At 39.7% G+C, this 18,833-nt stretch overlaps 2 protein-coding genes across 2 annotated transcripts; both read right to left on the reverse strand.

Annotated features, from left to right (window-relative positions):
* Nucleotides 1-1,865: 1,865 nt before the first annotated feature.
* LOC4351513 (large ribosomal subunit protein uL24z) lies at nt 1,866-2,619 on the reverse strand. The gene has a single exon (XM_015762737.3). It carries the CDS (start codon nt 2,567-2,569, stop codon nt 2,117-2,119), a length of 453 nt encoding a protein of 150 aa, XP_015618223.1. The 5' UTR covers nt 2,570-2,619; the 3' UTR covers nt 1,866-2,116.
* Nucleotides 2,620-9,174: 6,555 nt separating this feature from the next.
* LOC4351514 (cytochrome P450 94C1) lies at nt 9,175-11,020 on the reverse strand. Its single transcript, XM_015763113.3, has one exon. The coding sequence runs from the start codon at nt 10,894-10,896 to the stop codon at nt 9,367-9,369; it is 1,530 nt and encodes a 509-aa protein (XP_015618599.1). The 5' UTR covers nt 10,897-11,020; the 3' UTR covers nt 9,175-9,366.
* Between the last annotated feature and the right edge of the window lie 7,813 nt (nt 11,021-18,833).

Below are 18,833 nucleotides of genomic sequence, written 5' to 3' on the forward strand. Positions count from 1 at the left end.
TGCTTAATTGACTATATTGCTCGTTTGCTAGCCACATGATGTATTTTTTTAATGAATTTCCGGAAAATGATGTTTTGCTTTCATCCTTTCAGAAAAAGGCATCTTTGTCGACAAAAATACAAAATGATCGATGATTTGTTTGCCAATTGTCATCCATGAGTGTTTTGTGCTGCAGGGTAGGTATGGCTAGGTGGCTACCACCTACTACCTCCGTCCCAAAAAAAAAGACAAACCCTGATTTCTATGCCCAACGTTTGACCGTCCGTCTTATTTAAAAATTATGAAAAAAATTAAAAAGACAAGTCACACATAAAATATTAATCATATTTTATCATCTAACAACAATAAAAATAAGAATTATAAATTTTTTTTAAAAAACACAGAGTTTGCCTTTTTTTTTGGGACGGAGTAGTACCAATCTACCTTCATGTAAGTATAGTACTACCTAGTAGTAGTAGGCCAGGCCTGGCAGGATGAGCTAGTGCCAAGGCCCATTATGGTTGTGTTTATTTTCTGAAATTAGAAAAAAGTTTGGGGAAAGTTGGTAGTTTGGAAAAAAAGTTGAGTTTATGTGAGGCTGTGTTTAGCTCCTGAATTTGAGAAGTTTGGGGAAAGTTGATAGTTTAGAAAAAAAATTAAGAGTTTATGTAAGTAGTAAAATTTTAAATGTGATGTGATGGAAAGTTGAGAGTTTAGAGGAAGTTTAGTATGAACTAAACCGGACCTAGTAGGAAAGATTTGAATGCGATGTGATGAAAAGTTGAGGGTTTAGAGAAAGTTTAGCGTGAACTAAACAGGGCCTGTACCAGGGTTTGGACCAAAATGAAGCCCTTACGGGCCCGTTATCAATAGACCAAATTTCTACTCAGAATCTTCAGAATTCGTAGTTATAAAATCTAAAATTTAAATTAGATGCCAAAATAAGGTGAGAAATCCAATTTTTTCACTCACCAATTATTTCTGACAATCTCGAGGTTATCAAACATGACCTAAATATACATCGAGGCATGCCGACATGAACCTCTGCTATAAAAACCATCATAGAGATCGGTCTTATAGGAACCTCTGCTATAAAAACCATCATAGAGATCGGTCTTATAGGTGCCGGTTCATTTAGAACCGATACCTATAGGCATTTTCCCATCTCCGCACAATGAAAAAATAACCGGTACTTTAAGGCACACCTATTGCCAGCATCAATCTCAGCCAGGTGATATACGATTACGCCAGGTAATATATGCTTCAGGCACACCTATTGCCAACATCAATCTCAGCCAGGTGATATACGATTAAGGCCTTTTGGTTAATCCAACTCACAAGAGGATTAATTCCACGTCTATTAAAGGTATCAATCTCTTGGGATTAACCTAACAAGGAGCTGGAAGGTTTACAAAACCATGCAAGTGTGCAACTATCACGGTTACCACGTTCGGTAAACCTTTTCAGTTTTTGAAACCATGATGTATAGGGTGGCACTACCCTCACTCCAAACAATTTGGTAAACCCTGGCTGGAACCAAACCAAAACTTAGCAGCAACAACACTGTATGTCGGTATGCAGGACAGCCAACATATCAACTGATCTAATGCTGCTTCTTTTGCATAATCTCGTATCAGCACTCGAGCAAATCACTCCCTGAAGTTGCACAACACACGACCAAAACCTCTTGTGCACAATCAGATACAAATGACTAATTGTATCAGCACTTGAGCAGATCACCCCTAAATTATGTAACAATGCATCCACAAACCCAAGATTAATATTAACGATAATATTTCTAGCTATAACCAAAATGATGGCTAAATGATACTACTATCCTACTATTAGTTACTGACACTCTTCGAAAGATGAATGAATCTACTATCTCCCTGACGAATTCCATGTTTCCATTGCAGCTGCCTAATTGCAGTTTCAATTACAGACAAATATAGCAGTAAACGTCTAAACCATGATCAATTAACACATAATGAGTTTTTAATCTATCAAAATGGAAGACAAATATCAGTTCCAAAACTCTTAGAAAAGATAGATTATGATAATAATTCTTTCAAGCAAGTAGCATAAACTTGTAACAGAGGAAGGAGTGACAACTGACAAGGTGGTACAAAACCAGCTCCTAATCGATCTCCTGGAGCGAGGCGCCGGCGGCGGCCACGTCCTCGGCGGTGAACTTGCCCTTGGCCTTGTCGGCGGCGCGGCCGCTCGCCTTGCGGTCGAGGATGGCCTTGCGGTCCTTGTCGAGCTTGAGCTTGGTGACGACCACCTTGGAGGGGTGGATCCCGACGTTGACGGTGGACCCGTTCACCTTCTCCCTCGTGATGCGCTCGACGTGGATCACCCACCGGCGGCGGTAGACCTGCACCACCTTCCCCTCGCGGCCCTTGTAGCTCCCCCTCACCACCTGCACCTCGTCGTCCTTGCGGATGGGGATGGAGCGGACGTTGTACTTGTGGCGGAGCTCGGTGGAGAGGGCGGCGGACATGAGGACGCGGCGGACGGAGGACGGCGCCGTGAAGTGCGCCTTCCGGCACTTCCGCCGGGAGCTCGTCACGCGTGGGTTGCGCTTCATGGCGGCGGCGGCGGCGGCGGCGCGGGGGGAGCTAGGGTTTGGGGGTGGGTGAGAGGGTGGAATGCCGCGGAGGGAGGGTTTATATACCCGACGGCGATGGCGAATGGACGGCGTGGATTCGTTGGAAGGATGGAAGCGTCTGTGGGCTTCGGCCTTCAACTAGGTCTCGTTTTTATGGGCCTCAATTTCGGCCCGGTCATTTTTGTGGGCTTCAACTTTAGTAGTAGATGGGCCGGAATTTCGGTTTATCCGAACAAGGCCTAACCAGGCCACATTGCGAGGTAACGCACGGCCTTACTAAGTCTGTCATTGGGCCCATTTCATGGCCCGATCTATTGCCAATTTCCTCGTGGCACAATATAGATAGATAGATGATGCAACGTATACGCCCGTCTTTGTTGACGCTGACGCAAGGATGTATAGTAGAAAATCTCGTACGATCGTGCATACGTACACGCATACATAGACGGCTGGGAGGTCGATATGATGGTAGTACCGTTTTTTTTTTTTTTTTTGGGAGTACCGTTGAATGTTGATGCTTGCTAATGACTCGTCTCGTTTAATTGATTGGGAATTATTACGTGTAGCTGGTGGCTACCTGTACCGTTGATGCTATTTCACGTTGGCATATGCACCATACGTATTTTACGTGCAGTATGTGTGAGATATGCACATATGGTCCAATGAGTGTATGTACATGTGACTGTACCACTTTACCTCCGCCGTGAAAATGATCAGCTCCCTCACACACACATGATCTTTATAATCTTTTGCGCGTTTCTTCTAATATATTGATGTGTAATCTTTTGCGTGTTCGCGCACAAAAGAACGAATGTATTATATACTATCTCAAGAAATAATAAATGTTTTAAAATACGTGCAGCTAACACTCTTTAAATATTTTGATTCAAGTTTTAATTAATCAAAAAATGATATGGTTAGATTGGCTCTAGAACATTTTCAAAATATTAGTGAAAGTTCTATATAAGATGACCGTGTTATTGTTCAAAACATGTACACAAAAGTCACACCGTCGCATGTCTTGGTCCTACCTAGCTACCTACTACCTCCGTTTCTAAATATTTCACACCGTTGACTTTTTAGCATATGTTTGACCGTTCGTCTTATTCAAAAACTTTTATGAAATATGTAAAACTATATGTATACATATAAGTATATTTAACAATGAATCAAATGATAGGAAAAGAATTAATAATTACTTAAATTTTTTGAATAAGACGAACGGTCAAACATATTTAAAAAAGTCAACGGCGTCAAATATTTAGAAACGGAGGGAGTAGTTAGCATGCGCATCTCCGGCTTCCGCGGGCGGCGCCGGCCGGCCGCCGTCCGCCGGCAAAAGGATGGATGCCCATGCGGCCATGCCGCCGCCGCCTTCTTCTTGTGGGTCACTCATATCGCTATCAAATTAAGCTGTGCCGCGTCACCCAGCCAGCTAATTAATTAAAACCCAAAACCACACCAACTCCGCCGTACGTTAATCCGTTGGGGGAAGTATATACCTTGCATCCACACCTCATCCTATTTGACCATATATATATCTGCATAATCTGCTGCCATGTACTCCCACCAAGAAATGATTTCTACTAATCCTCCGACAAATTAGTAACAGGAAGAAGAATGACTATGGTGTCTGTCTTTTCTGTTGTTTTCCTCTTTTTCATTTTTATGTAGTAGTTGCAAATTTTGCAATGTGGACAACACGTGTTTGCATATGTGCAAGGGAGAAGGATATTCTTTCCTGAATGCTAAACTTCATTCCAAATAAAACTCAACTACTTCATCGTCCTGAAAGGCAGAAAGCTACCACTATGCCATCCTTGTGCATTTTTGATTGATTTCCTTGATTCAATTCATTGTTTAAATGCCACGTGTGGTTGTTGCAGGTTACAGTGCCCCAGGTTACAGATTCCATGCTACTGATTTTTTTTTCTGGATATCCTATTCAGACTTCGCTTAATTTCCACTGCATTACATTATTATTCAGTTTCTCTTTAGAAAAAAAAAATGTCTCTGCCTCCCATGTGCCAATATGCCATGGATCGAGGTAGGTACAGACGATCGATAATGATAATTAATTAACTGAAAACTCGAGTTGAGTGTTCATCATGCAATAGATATTGATATATTGACCTAAGATTGTTGACTGAATGCTATAGCTGGGGTAGATTAGATACCTATAATATGACTAATTCACAGAGTGATGGTCGATCGGTCAATTGCGTCTCATCCAGGAATACACCAGTAATTGTATATGTTCTTATGGGCTTAATTAGTTAATTAGCACAATATCAACACACCCCAAGAACAGATCAGCCAATGATTTTGTTGGTAGAGTACCATATCACTCCAGATGCCAAATTAAGCAAGGCGATCAAATCTCCATATATAGATTGATCTATACCATGATACTACAGATCAATCATATATTGCATGATACAATCCAGTTTCTATACAATGATATACTGAAACGAATCTCTGCAGCTTCATCTCCAGCTAGCAAAGCTTCCCCCTATATGTTCAGAGCTATTTCGCCTTAATTAGCATAATCCACACTAGCTTAGCTACTAGTAGTTGATAATTACATGATGGCACAGTCAGCATGCACAATCTCTATGCTGTAGTAGATGGCATGAGAAGAAAGTGAGGCCTGCGTGCTCATTTTGGACGGCACAGAGCAGCTAGAAATTAAGGCCAGGTTAGTGCCTCCTTTTACTTTGCATTCAGGCCACTTGATTCCTCAAGTGCACATGTATTCTCAGGTAAAGAAACTTCTAGTCACAGTCTTTTTTCTTGTTTGTTTCTGAAGAGTGAAGACTAGTCACAGTTTAGAACTAGTCACGAGAGTTGTGAACATATTGGGCACAGCAAGCAAAAGACTTTTCAGGCAACTGACCAGCAGCTCATTAGCAAGAACACATGCCATGCTGCTAAGTGAATTGACAGAGGTCATTTTCTTTGGACGTCTTCCGGAAAACCACCAGTTTGTTTGATGCTTCAGTATCTAAACTCTTTTGGTTAGTGATTAATTCAACCGGGAAACGAGAAAGAGACAGTAAAATCATGGTATGAGAACAGTTCAAGCCACATTCAGGTGGCATAACATCTGACCGAGAGACGAAAACAAATACAGTTATTCCACCGTATCTGAAAATAATAGCAGACTTATCTCTCTGTCCCAGTACGATGAATTGGACTCATTTGAGAGTGATATTTGCAGTAATGGACAACGGTTGGAAAGTGTAGAACAAATCATTGCCATCCTTTCAACTTTCTAACCATCGTTTGAATTGCGAAAAAAAAGTGTTCCCGTGCCTGAAGAAGTTGTGAACAACTAGCCTTTGCAGATGCTCCACTGCCATCTCTCTCTAGAAGATGTGATAACGTCTTTTCTTTCTCTTGATATGCCTGGACAAAAAATGGAGACAAGCTTGAGCAAAGAGCAAGTGATCATCAACTGGCCTGTTCTTTATCAGGAACACACATGCCATATTGCCATGCTTCAGAGTGTGCTCTTTTCTTTGGACATGATCTGGAACAACAACTGGTTGATTTCTTATCCATATCTGTATTATGGACTTTGGCTCTACACTGTGGCCACAAGTTTCCTGTCTGATTCTTGGCGTGCTGGCAGCATCGGGATGGATCACGTTGTGGGCAGTGTATCAACTAGGATCAGAATTAGTGTTAAATATTGACGTTATGTTTGCCCACATCGTGTTTCAATAATCCCATCAGTGACTCATTATGTCGGAAGCGAGTAATATAATAGTGAAGGAGACATCAGGTTTAAGCAGGTGATGAGTTGTGATCAAGTGACGCAGCTGACAAGGACAAGCTATCAGAATATTAACAACTCGGCCACTTTTCAAGCGGCTGTCAGTAAAATTTATCTCTAAAATATATCATGTATGTAAAAAAAAACTATTTCATGTATGAATTAGTGATAGATGAACTTGATAATACTCTTTGGAAATTGGTATACAATTCAGTGGAATTTTCTCGTAATAAAAGGGTAGGAGAAAATGACAACGGCTAATGACGCTGGATAAGAGGGGAAATGGGAATGCATGGCATATATTATCTTTGGAATCATCTTTTCACCACGTTCAAGGTAATTTCTTTGTTATCCATTAGGCTCCGTAACAGAATTGTTCTTTTATCTTATGACTGGGGAAGGAGAAAGCGGTGGTAAAGTTACAATTTCACTTTCACATCGCAACTTCAGAGCATAATTTACCGTAATCTACTAATCTGATAAGCACCGTCCGGCATTGCATCTATTCAGAGATGGAGACAAATACAGGAATCGGTCGTTTTCACCGTAGCCTTATCTGCAACCATGAGCACAATCATGCTGCTATTAGTGAACGTGCAGTAGATTCCTACGCTAGTTTTGGTGACAAAAAATATTGCAGAGTAACCGTTTGACCACTCATCAGAACGGTCTGAAACTGACACTCTTGGTCATTTGTATGTATTCTAGATTGAGCATTCAACATAGCACAGAGAGTGGAGTACAAAATTTGTTGTTAAATGTCCAGCTGTAGATTAAATCCCTAGCTAATTATGGACCACAGTAGCAATGGATCTTGGCCAATTTCCATGAAGAAAGTATTCAGGCTAGAGGTAAGTCAATGACACAGATAACCAAGCTAACAGGGAGTATATCAAGTGAAGTACTACCGTATCCCGAAATCAAAATTTTAGCATTCAAAATTTATTCTAAAATATACTCTCTACATCCTAAAAGACTATACTGTGCAATTTATTAGTGCGGAAAGAAAACAAGAAGAAGAAGAAGAAGGGAGTATTATTGTTTAATAGTAGATAGCTACAACGAAGTACTTAAAGAGATATAATGAACCATAATCTTAAAGTACTTTTTTTAGACAAATTCTTATCTAAAACTGTAGTCTTTTATGAGGGTAGTAGCAATATTTCCTATTCATTTCAACTTTTCTTAATACATGTGCCCAAGTCTAACTCTAAAAATGCTACATTTTTTTGAGACGAAAAGAGTATATGTAAAAATGTGTGGATTAATAAACAATGCCAGCCCAAGTGTTTTAAGTCAAGTATACCAGGGCCTTGTTTGGTTACATGGGCTAATTATTAGCCTCACCTTTTAGCCCTGAATTAGCCCTCAAGGATCCAAACAGGTGGGCTAATTTGAGGCTAAAGTGAATTAGCCCCCCTCAAAACATTAGCCCCTCCAAGAGGTGCTAATGGGACTAATTTTGTGTGGGGACCATCAAAAGACAGCTCTCTCTCTCTCCCTCTTTCTACTCTCTCTCTCCACCTATTAGCCTTGTAGCCCATGGATATAAACATACCACCCTAGGCTAATGTTTAGTCTACCAATTTATGACTAAACATTAGCTCTCAAAATTAGCCCTGGCTAATCTTCTAAACAGGGCCCAGTTTTGAGGTTGCTTCCAGGTGATTGCATAAGTATGCACATTTATTACATGTTCTTTTTTCAGAACTGTTTGAAATTTATTCTCACCATCCAAAAAAAAACTTTACTTCTAGTCATTCTTACACAAATTAGTGTGGAGACATAACTATAGTGCCCTTCATTAATATCTTTGGTTGTACTCCCTCCATCTATTTTTGATAGTCATATTTTATCTTGGCACAATGATCAAGAATAACTAAACAAGCGATTCATTAATATTTACATTTCTTGTAAACAAGCGATTTCATTAATATATACATTTCTCGATGCCCATGTAGCTAATCTTGTGCGGAAAAATAGAGACTCATGCATTAAATCTAAGAAAGTCATTAAGATGGTAGGTGGTTGAATTGAAATATGTCTATCAAAAGTAAATTTGTCATATTTAAAAATATGCCTATTAAAAATAGATGGAGGGAGTATTTCCTAGGCTCTAATTAAAAACATACATATTAGGTTGATTGTCTATAGCTCCAAAAATAAAGTTTTTGCGGGACAAATTTTTAACTCTAAAATAAAATCTGTGTTACGAAGGAATGGAATTGACCGAAGACAAACCTTATGTATTTAGGGTTGAATGTGTTATATACCAGGCAATTCAATAAACATACTCTTTCCGTTCCATTTTAAGTATTATAGTCGTGGGTTTCAATATCCAACGTTTAAACATCCGTCTTATTTTAAGAAAAATGAAAATATTAAAAAAATCGCGCATAAAGTACTTTTATGTTTTATCATCTAATAACAATAAAAATAGTAATCATAAAAAAAATTAAATAAGATGGACGATCAAACGTTGAACACAGAAGCTCAAACTGCACTTAGAATAGGACGGAGGGAGTGTTAGTTCACTGTGCTTAAAAATAAAGGTGGATTTTCAGGAGAATTTCCTAGCAGCTGGCCGGTTTGGCTTCAGAAGAAGTAAAAGTAAAGAAACCTGCCAAATGAAATATATGATTGAATCTGCTCAATTTCTGGAACAGCGACAAGGCCAACCAGCCCATTTCCATATAGCAAAACCTGATAGATTATCTTTCAGAAGATACCAATGGGCTAACTTGTGAACACTGTAGTAGACTGACTAGCACTTGAGCTCATAGTAACAAGACTGACAAATTTGTGATTTCAAGTTCTATCAACATCAAATTGCAGAAAATTCATAGAAAAGTGAAACATAGTGAACATAAAATAGATGAAAAATTTGGTATATTGATTTCTCCCTTTTTTGTTCTATGTACATGCCTATTTAATTTCTTATCCAATTTGTTGATACAGTGAATGAAAAAGAAGTCTGTCTACTATGCTGTGTGCAAGTCTAAACGCGTCTGATCTTCACTGGGAGCCCACCGCTGATGGACGCGGTGAGCCCCGGCACGAATCTTGGCGCGGCGGCGGCGCCGCCGCCGCACCGGCCATTCTCGCCGACGACCTCGACGTCGAATGCCCTCACGACGGCGACGCTGACCGCCTTCATCTCGGTGATGGCGAGCTCCTTGCCGAGGCACACGCGGAGGCCGGCCTGGAACACCGGGTACTTGAAGAGGCTCTCCGGCACGAACGCGCCGCCGGCGCCGGTGAGCCACCGCTCCGGCCGGAACGCGTCGCAGTCGGCGCCCCAGATGCGCGGCATGCGGCCCATGGCGTAGGGGTGGTACATGACGCGCGCGCCGCCGTCGACGTAGGTGCCGTCGGGGAGCACGTCGGCGGCGGCGCAGAACTTGGAGTCGAACTGCACCGGCGGGAACAGCCGCATGTTCTCGTACAGCACGGCGTGGGTGTAGTTCAGCCGCTTCAGGTGCTCGTAGCTGACGGCGGCGCTCTCGCCGGCGGCGGCGCCGGCCTCCGCGCGCATGGCGGCCGCCACGTCGGGGTTCTTGGACAGGATCATGAACAGAGTGGTGAGCGCGGAGGACACCGTGTCCCGGCCGGCGAGGAGGAAGCTGACGACGATGTCGCGGAGGAACTTGTCGTCGGCGGCGCCGCGCGCGTCGTCGCCGGAGGAGGCCATGAACCGGGACAGGAGGTCGTGGCTGTTCGCGACGCCAAGCTTCCGGCGCTCCCGGATCATCGCCGCCGCGAGCCCGTCGATGAGCTTGATGGCCTTCTTGAGCTCCCTCTCCGACCCGACGTTGAGAAACCGCTTCATCTTCCACAGCAACGGCGACGCCGCCGCGCCACGCATGGCGGACAGCCGCGACGCGGCGTCGAACGCGTCGGCGAGCTCCGACACGGGCATCTCCCGGTCGAGGCAGCCCGGGTCGAGGCCGAAGGAGATCTTGCAGATGGTGTCGAAGGCGAAGCGGCGGAACACGTCCTGCAGGTCGACCACGGCGCCGCTGTCGGCGGCGTTGGCGAGCACCGGCATGAGGCGGGCCTCCACCTCCTGGGCGACGATCTTGTACGCGTAGGATCTCACGGCGACGCTCCCCAGCTCGAGGCTGGCCATCTTCCGCTGGTGGCGCCACGCGTCGCCGTCGACGTTGAAGATGCCGTCGCCGAGGAGGTCGCCGAGGAGCGCGGCGAACGGCCTCCCCTTGGGGAAGTTGTCGAAGCGCGTCTTGAGCATGTACTCCACGTTCGCCGGGTTCGCCGTGACGGTGCAGCCGAGGACGTGGACGTGGACGGTGCCCGTCGGCGAGCGGCGGAGCAGGTCGGCGTACCAGTCGCCGAGGTTGGCGAACTCCCTCCTCCACGACCCGGCCAGGTAGGCGCGGCAGACATGGCAGCCGCACCACGGCCACCGCCTGAGGAGCAGGAGCACGACGCCGAGCGCCGCCACGCACAGCGAGGACACGAAGAACGCCGCCGCCGCGCACCGCGCGCCCCATGGCAACTCCACCTCCATGGCGGATCAGTTACACTCGACAACAATAATCAAAGAAACGGAAATCGAGCGAGAGCGAGAGAGCGAATCGTCGATCGGAGGAAGAAGAAGAAGAGAGGAGGAAAATGTGGAGCTTGTGTTGTGTGGGAGGGGGGAGTCAAGGAGGCCATGGCTTATATACACGCGTATGGAGGAGGAAGACGCACATGGGACACGTGCGCTAAATATTAAACAATTACTAATTCTTCCACGCAGCACTGGCATTGTATTTTCGTCACGTGTACACCTGCTCATTGCCCCCAGCTCATGTTGACCACCTGTATGACAGGTGGGCCATGGTAACATAATTTTTTTTGTGTGTGGATAGCTAAATTTAGTGTACTTGCGATATTGAAAATATCGTTGATGTGTGATATCTCATTCATATCTAAAGATTTTTGGTTCATTGGTGTGAGATCAACATAAGAGTGAGCTACTGAGCTAGCTTGTGTTTAGAGACTTTGTGAATATTTTAAGCAAGAACATTTATATTAGGAAAAGATGCCAAAAATAGATAGCCACTTCTGGAAAGAAATTAATCTCTCTTTTTTTTGAGAGAGAGAGGCCGGGTACATAAGAAATTGTCCACCAATTGTGGGATATACTCCCTCCGTTTCGAAATATTTGACACCGTTAACTTTTTAGCACATGTTTGACCGTTCGTCTTATTCAAAAACTTTTGTGAAATATATAAAATTATATGCCTACATAAAAATATATTTAACAATGAATCAAACGATAGGAAAAGAATTAATAATTACTTAAATTTTTTGAATAAGACGAATGGTCAAACATGTGCTAAAAAGTCAACGGCGTCAAACATTTCGAAACGAAGGGAGTAATTATTTAGCATGGCTAAAAAGGAAGCAACAATAAGATTTGTAGTATAAAGTAACTCAATTCCACCACATGAGAAGGGAATAAGATTTGGGAAAAACAGCAAGAATTTAGCCTATAGTTCCCATTCCAAATAATTCAATTGCATATATTTGTTCTGTCCCCAAAAAGAATGTTATCTTAGCTAGTCAGAGAGATTAAGAAGGAGGGTTAAAAGTAGGGATGCAAGTGGGTAGTCCCGCTATCCACATAAAAACCCACTTGCTAGTTTATTTCTCACATGGTAGTATAAAATTTAGAAGAAAAAATAAACTAGAAATGAGATAAGCGGGCTAAAAAAAATCCTCTTGCCCACACCGCTTGTATCCCTAGTAAAAAGACTGCTGTCTTTTATTAACATGGAGAGAAAAAGAGAGAGAGAACCAAGGAGGAGGGATTAGTATTGGTTGGATGGTTAAAATGAGAATAAAGATAAAATAATATTAAAGAGTTCTAGTGGACTCACCTTTAAAAATACACCCTTTATGTGATAAACTATTATACTAAAAATACACTCGGTGTGTACTATATACATAATCCAAAAGGCATCAACTAATATAAATAAAGTGACTAACGGTTGTGAATATATGACTTCACCTATCAGGGTTTAAATCCTGGTGTCTACCAATATTACACACACGTAGGTGTGTTTTCAATAGAATTTTAGTAAGAACATGGATCTAGTACTAGTTTCCGTGATTCCGTCCCTTAAAGCATATGTTAGGGGGACACATTCACGGAGGCGTGTGAGTGTAATATTGTGTGTGAAATAGTGTATGCGTGTGCGTCTGCGGTGCAATTAAAAAGAAATAGACTAATAGCAGCGATATTCAGTTACTATATTCACCGAAATGATGGCTTCATCTAGTAGCTACTACTCCAGCAAGTAGTAGTAATAATTAATTACACTTTGAATTTTGTACACTGAATTGAAGACAGGGAGGTGTTAATTGGGTGCTGAATTGGTGACCTTTTCTTTGGGGGTGCTTGCATAGCTAGATCACCGGCGCTTTGGCTGCCATGCATTTGAGTCGCTTAATTTGACTGCCATGCATGCATGCATTTGACTAGTGTGTGTGTAAGTCGAGGCTCGAGAGTGACTCGATCGTGTGATAGAACAGCAGTCAGCGGAGCCCGTGCCGTAAGTATGCGTACACTGATTTTTCTTTTACCTTCAATTAAAAACACAGGTATATAGAATTATCGGAATACTCTTACATACATACAGCTTAATTTTTTCGTCTTAAAATATAAACGATTTTAGATAAATATAACATATATCCTTATTTTCATGAATTTGGAAGTGAACCTGTTCAAGATTCGTAGGATATATCTTATCTACCCAAAATCTCTTATATTTTACGACGAAATGAGTATATATGTAAATGATGAGTCAAATGAGTACTCACTATAAAAGATATGTTCAACTGACACGTATTATTTATTGGTTGTTGAAACTGCATTCGCGCAGTCCATAAATATAATAAGCACTTTAAAACATCAATATGGTCTTTAATGTGCGCTATTTTGATCACCGGATACTACATACGTGTTTCACGATAAATCTTGTAACAACATTCGTTAATCTTTTTAAAAAATATTTCTATTGGTAATTAATGTTAAAAATATTTAACTTAATATTGTTTGAATATACTTATTATATTTGTGGATAGAGATAGTATTTTCATCTATAATCTCAATAACTACTGATCATCCTTTTTGAAAAACAAAATGAAATTGATCGGTTCGTGTCTGATTTGATTGTTCCAACAAATACAGACACAGATTCGTAACGTGATTAATTATCAATCACCATGGATATCGTGCATGTGATTAATTGAGCAGATTAGTGTATGATTTAATTGCTCGATCAAGATCCGATCGCCGAGCATATCATGCATGTGAGCACATGCATGCATGTATTATTCTCATGTAGATAACTTCATAAGGTGATGGACTATACGATCTAGATTTGAAGCCTCACCCGTTCTAATTATTTGATATTAGTTTTTCCCTAATATTCGTGTTTTTTTATTATTCTCATATGCTCCGTGCGTATATGGAAAATGGAAAACGATAATTACCACTACCAATTGTCACTTTCCGCTGGTATTGGAGGCTTCCAAACAATGGGCTAGCTAGCAAGCTACTGGCAGCTTGGAAACTGATAATGGTTTTATTACGTACTCGTAATTTGCTACTGCCACTGCTTGCGTGATTGCTTACATCATCACCATTTCACCAGCAAAACCACCACAAATTCAGACATAAGTATTGCAATACAATGTGCAGTTTGCTCGATCTCTGTGCAGTACGTACGCTAGCTACTAGAACTAAGTGACGCAGCGAATTCATTTTGCATATACTTATTATTAGTTGGTTGTATCTTGATGTGAAACTAAAAAAAAAAAACTGTATATTTAGGCATTGCAAGTTGAATGGCCGCGAGTGTCATGGACCAACTTGGTTTCAACAACAGTCCATATATAAATATTCTAGTACCTGCTAGAGTGCTAGTACAAATTAATATGTTAACACTATGCATGACTAAATAGTCAACATGAATACATGATTACGTCTTTCAAAACATGGTTAATGGGAGGACATAGTTTGGTGCCATGTTGCATCTACCTTGTACGGTCATTCTATTAGAAAAAAACATAGCTTGCAATTGTTATATTAGTTTGAGCCATATATAAAAATTACTTAGCTGATTTTAGAATAATAACATGTCTCATTTGGTACACATGGATTCCGTGGAAGTCTTTTTTTTTTTTGCAAAATTTACTACATGATATTCAAAGTTTATGACATTTGCTCATGGACACCGTAAAAATGTGTGATACAGCCCAAGTACACCTTAAAAATTAGCAATTGATAATTTGCTAGAGGATACCGCAACATCGTTTTACTATTTTTTGACCAAATGTATGGATTCATACATGTGTCCAAATTTAATCTAAATGAGAGATGAAAATATCAAAACATTTCGATTTTGCTAAATCTTTGTCGACAGATTTTCCGTTGGAAATCACTCATTTTTTCAACCCTCCAATTTATGGTGAGATTCGTGCTAACAACATCCAAAAAACTAAGGCAGCTTACCACCAAACCTCGGGGTGGTAGGATTCAATCTCACGATCGGATGTTTACCATGTGCAGTGCTTGGCCAATTGAGCATGGAGGAGAATTTGGCTGTATATATAAAGCGATATTTACATTGTAATATAAAATTACATTATATATATATATATATATATATACATAAAACTAAAGTTACATTTATAAATTCAGTTGATATGACATATAAGTGCACTGTAATTTTGATAAAAGATAATCTGTAAGTAAATATGTATTTATTATTTTCTTAAAAATATAAAATTACAGTCATATATAACTAAAATTACATTTGCAAATTCAGTTGATATGATATGTAAGTGCACTGCACTTTTGATAAAAGTCTGTAATTAAATATATATTTGTTATTTACTTTTGTTGTCCGCTAGATGTAAATCTAAGGGTATAAAAAATCAGGGTGATTGTTTGTTAGCTAGAAATCACCCGACAAATGGATAGGTTTACATTGTGGAACCGAGGGAGTATCTAAGAAAGGGAGGAAGTTTCTGATTTAATTTACTGTACAGCTAGCTATTTGTCTCCTATAAACTTTGCATGTATAAAACACAATTAACCTAATACCTCTCGTATGAATACAATATACAGTGCACGTATATATACATATTCGTACCCAAACAAAACAACAAATTCGACTTGTACAGCTGAGCTAAAAACAAAAGAAAGAAAGAAAGAAAAAACTATACCTGACAAAATATACGTACGCGCTTGGGTAAGCATCACTGCATCAGATCGAGAAAACTGCATCGATCCAGCGCCGCCTGTAACGTAACGTACTATACGTAGTACGTTGTCTGCGCCTTGAATACGCTAGCTATAGATGATTTGATCGATCGAAACCAGTTGGCGCCAGAATTCTGCACGTTTAATTTGTTTGTTCGATCTCTCTCCTCATCCTGCCGGCTGCCGCGGTTTTCGAGTTCAGAGCCCAAACAATGCAGTATTGCAAAGCTAGCGGCCGGTGATCGGCCGTTTTTTCAACAAATTGATCATTTTTAAAAACTTATTTTAAAACTAGCATGAAAAAAATTCAACCAAAAATAGACCGTAAACTCAGAGACAAAGTACATGGCATTGAGCTATAATGTCTTAGCGCCAACATCATTGGCGCTAACCACTAACCAACCACTAAACATCATTAGCGCTGAATTTGTTGAGTTATCATAGGTCAGTCAGTCTCGCAAGTAACATATATAAGCAAATCTGTGATAGCCTTGTGGTTGATGGCTTTGGCTGTGAGCCCTAAGGTACTATGTTTGAATCTTGGTATCCCTCCTCTCCTATTTTCTTTTGTATTTTTGGGTTTTTATCCTTTTCTCTTCCTCCTAGCATTCTTTTAGAATTAACTAGGTGAAAAAAACCTTTTCTCTTCCTCCTAGCATTCTAAAGTTTTCTTTTGTATTTTTGGGTTTTTATCCTTTTCTCTTCCTCCTAGCATTCTTTTAGAATTAACTAGGTGAAACCCCTCGTATTGCTGTAGAAATTTAGTATGATAAAAAAAATAAACGTGTAAAATAACTAGATAACATCAGATTAAGTAAATTAATGTGGTTTATGATAATTTAAACTTAAATTGTAGAATCCTGTTTTCTTTTGTATTTTTGGGTTTTTATCCTTTTCTCTTCCTCCTAGCATTCTTTTAGAATTAACTAGGTGAAATCCCGCGCATTGCTGCGGAAATTTAGTATGATAAAAAAATAACGTGTAAGATAGTTAGATAATATCAGATTAAGTAAATTAATGTGGTTTATGACAATTTAGACTTAAATTGTAGAATGGTGATTCAAACGTAAAAAGTAAGGTGGTATGACTTTATGGAAGAAGAAAAGTAGGGAGATAGTTTGGACCGTAGATTAATCATCTGAAGGCTATAAACAATTGATGTGATACGACTTAATTAGAGGAAAAAAGGAGAAAGATAATTTGGACCGTAGATTAATCATTTAAGCACTAACTAAGTGAGGATGAACTATATATATAGGATATCATAAAACATAATAAAGATATACATTGAAACATTATGTGAATTATGTTGGATGATAATTTAACATGTTTGTATTTGAAAAGCTCTTAAATTATAAAAACTATAAAGATATAGCATGTTTGCATGATGTTTAAATGTGACGATTGTTAGTGGATGATGATGTGGCATCTTGTTAATTAGTGGATGATGATGTAGTATCTTGTTAATTAGTGGATGATGATATGGCATCTTTGTATGTTAAGCTTAAGGAGTTAGTGGGGGATAATTTTATAGTAAGATAGGATATATTTTACAAAAATAAGTTTTGTTCTCTTGGCTACTCACTCTTATTGTTTGCATCTTATTGTTTACAAAATGTTTTATTTTGAATTTGATTTTGAGTACCAATATGAAAGAAGTATATGCTCCTTTCAAAATTCTATAATTTTTTTTATTTTCAATTTTATTTGAAATTTCAGTTTAATTTCCCATTTGCCATATAATATACCACTTCAATACTTTTTTCAAATTCAAAAAAAGTTGCATATTAAACATATATTTTGAAGATAGTATTACGAGGAAAAAAAGAAAAAAATAAATAAAGATAGAAAAAAACGAGAGAAAAAAAACATATTAATAAAGAGTGAGAGAGAAAAAAAAAGAAAAAACGTACATTAATAAAGAGTGAGAGAGTTCAGTAAAAAAAGAGTGAGAGAGAGAAGAAAAAGGGAAAACTAAAAAGAAAAAAAAAGATGTGACGGAAATCGAACCCTGCTCCTTACGGTTAATGTAGAACTCTATTACCATTGTGCTATTAGTAGGACTTTGTTAGAAATGCCTCCGCATTAATTTAAATTGTTTGGACCTCAGCGCCAAGTTATTTGCCACTGAGCTATGATGACTCAGCGAACTCACGGCACCTCGGATTAGAGGTTAGCGTCAACGACGTTGGCGCTGAAACGTTATATCTTAGCGCCAAGGTCCATGTTATCACGAGTAAACATTTTACTTGTAGGTTTTTTACTTATGAGTAAAATTTTCCTGGGAGTAAAATTTTTACTCATCGTGATATGGACGAAACTTATACGTACATTTTTCGATACAACGGTAGTTTCTAGGTTTTTACTACATATGTGGTTTGCACTACATATTTTTTTCGATATAACTGTAGTTTTCAGGTTTCCACTGCATATGTTGTATTATATATTTTCCATGAGAATGTGCCTATAGCTACCAGCTGTATACAGTGAACTAGGGACGTTGAACTTGATGAAGAAATTTACAATGACGTTACGGGTGAGATGACCAAGATACAAATGGAAAATAAGATGGCTACAACACAATTGGAAAAGCAGTATAGAATACGGGGTACATACGTAGACACCTATTGTGAAGATCATGACGGACTTCTATTTGCAGTGGCCACCACAGGAGTAATAGCAGATGGAGGCATGGGCGCCACTACTGCTAGTTTTTCAGACTCAGCCTGGATTGGATGTATAACAGGAGCAAAAGGTTCTCAGAGCTTATCCTTTAGCTTTGTTTTTTCTTGTGTAGTTTCTTTCCTTACTTGTACCGTTCATTTTTACTCTTACTATATTACTAGCAAAAATGCCCGTGCGTTGCAACGGGTGAAAAAATTCTAATGTTAATATAAGTTTTTCATGCATAATAATAATCATGTCAATGACAATGTTTGTATTTTAATGAGCGGCTTGTTTCTTTTATAAACGGTGTTTTTTCTTGCGTGATTTTCTCAAACCATTTTTCAGAAATAGCGCATTTCTTTCTAACAGTTTTTTCCTAGCATGTTTTTTTTCCTCTTTTTACTGATTACGAAAACCATATTTTTCTCCCCTTTTTTTGTTTTGCTTTTCTCGCGTGTGTTTTGCCTTTTTTTTTTTTACAATTACTTTCTCACGTGGTTTTTTTGCCTGTTTTTTCT

Source organism: Oryza sativa, chromosome 12 (genome assembly GCF_034140825.1).
Source record: "Oryza sativa Japonica Group chromosome 12, ASM3414082v1".
NCBI classification, from domain to species: domain Eukaryota; kingdom Viridiplantae; phylum Streptophyta; class Magnoliopsida; order Poales; family Poaceae; genus Oryza; species Oryza sativa.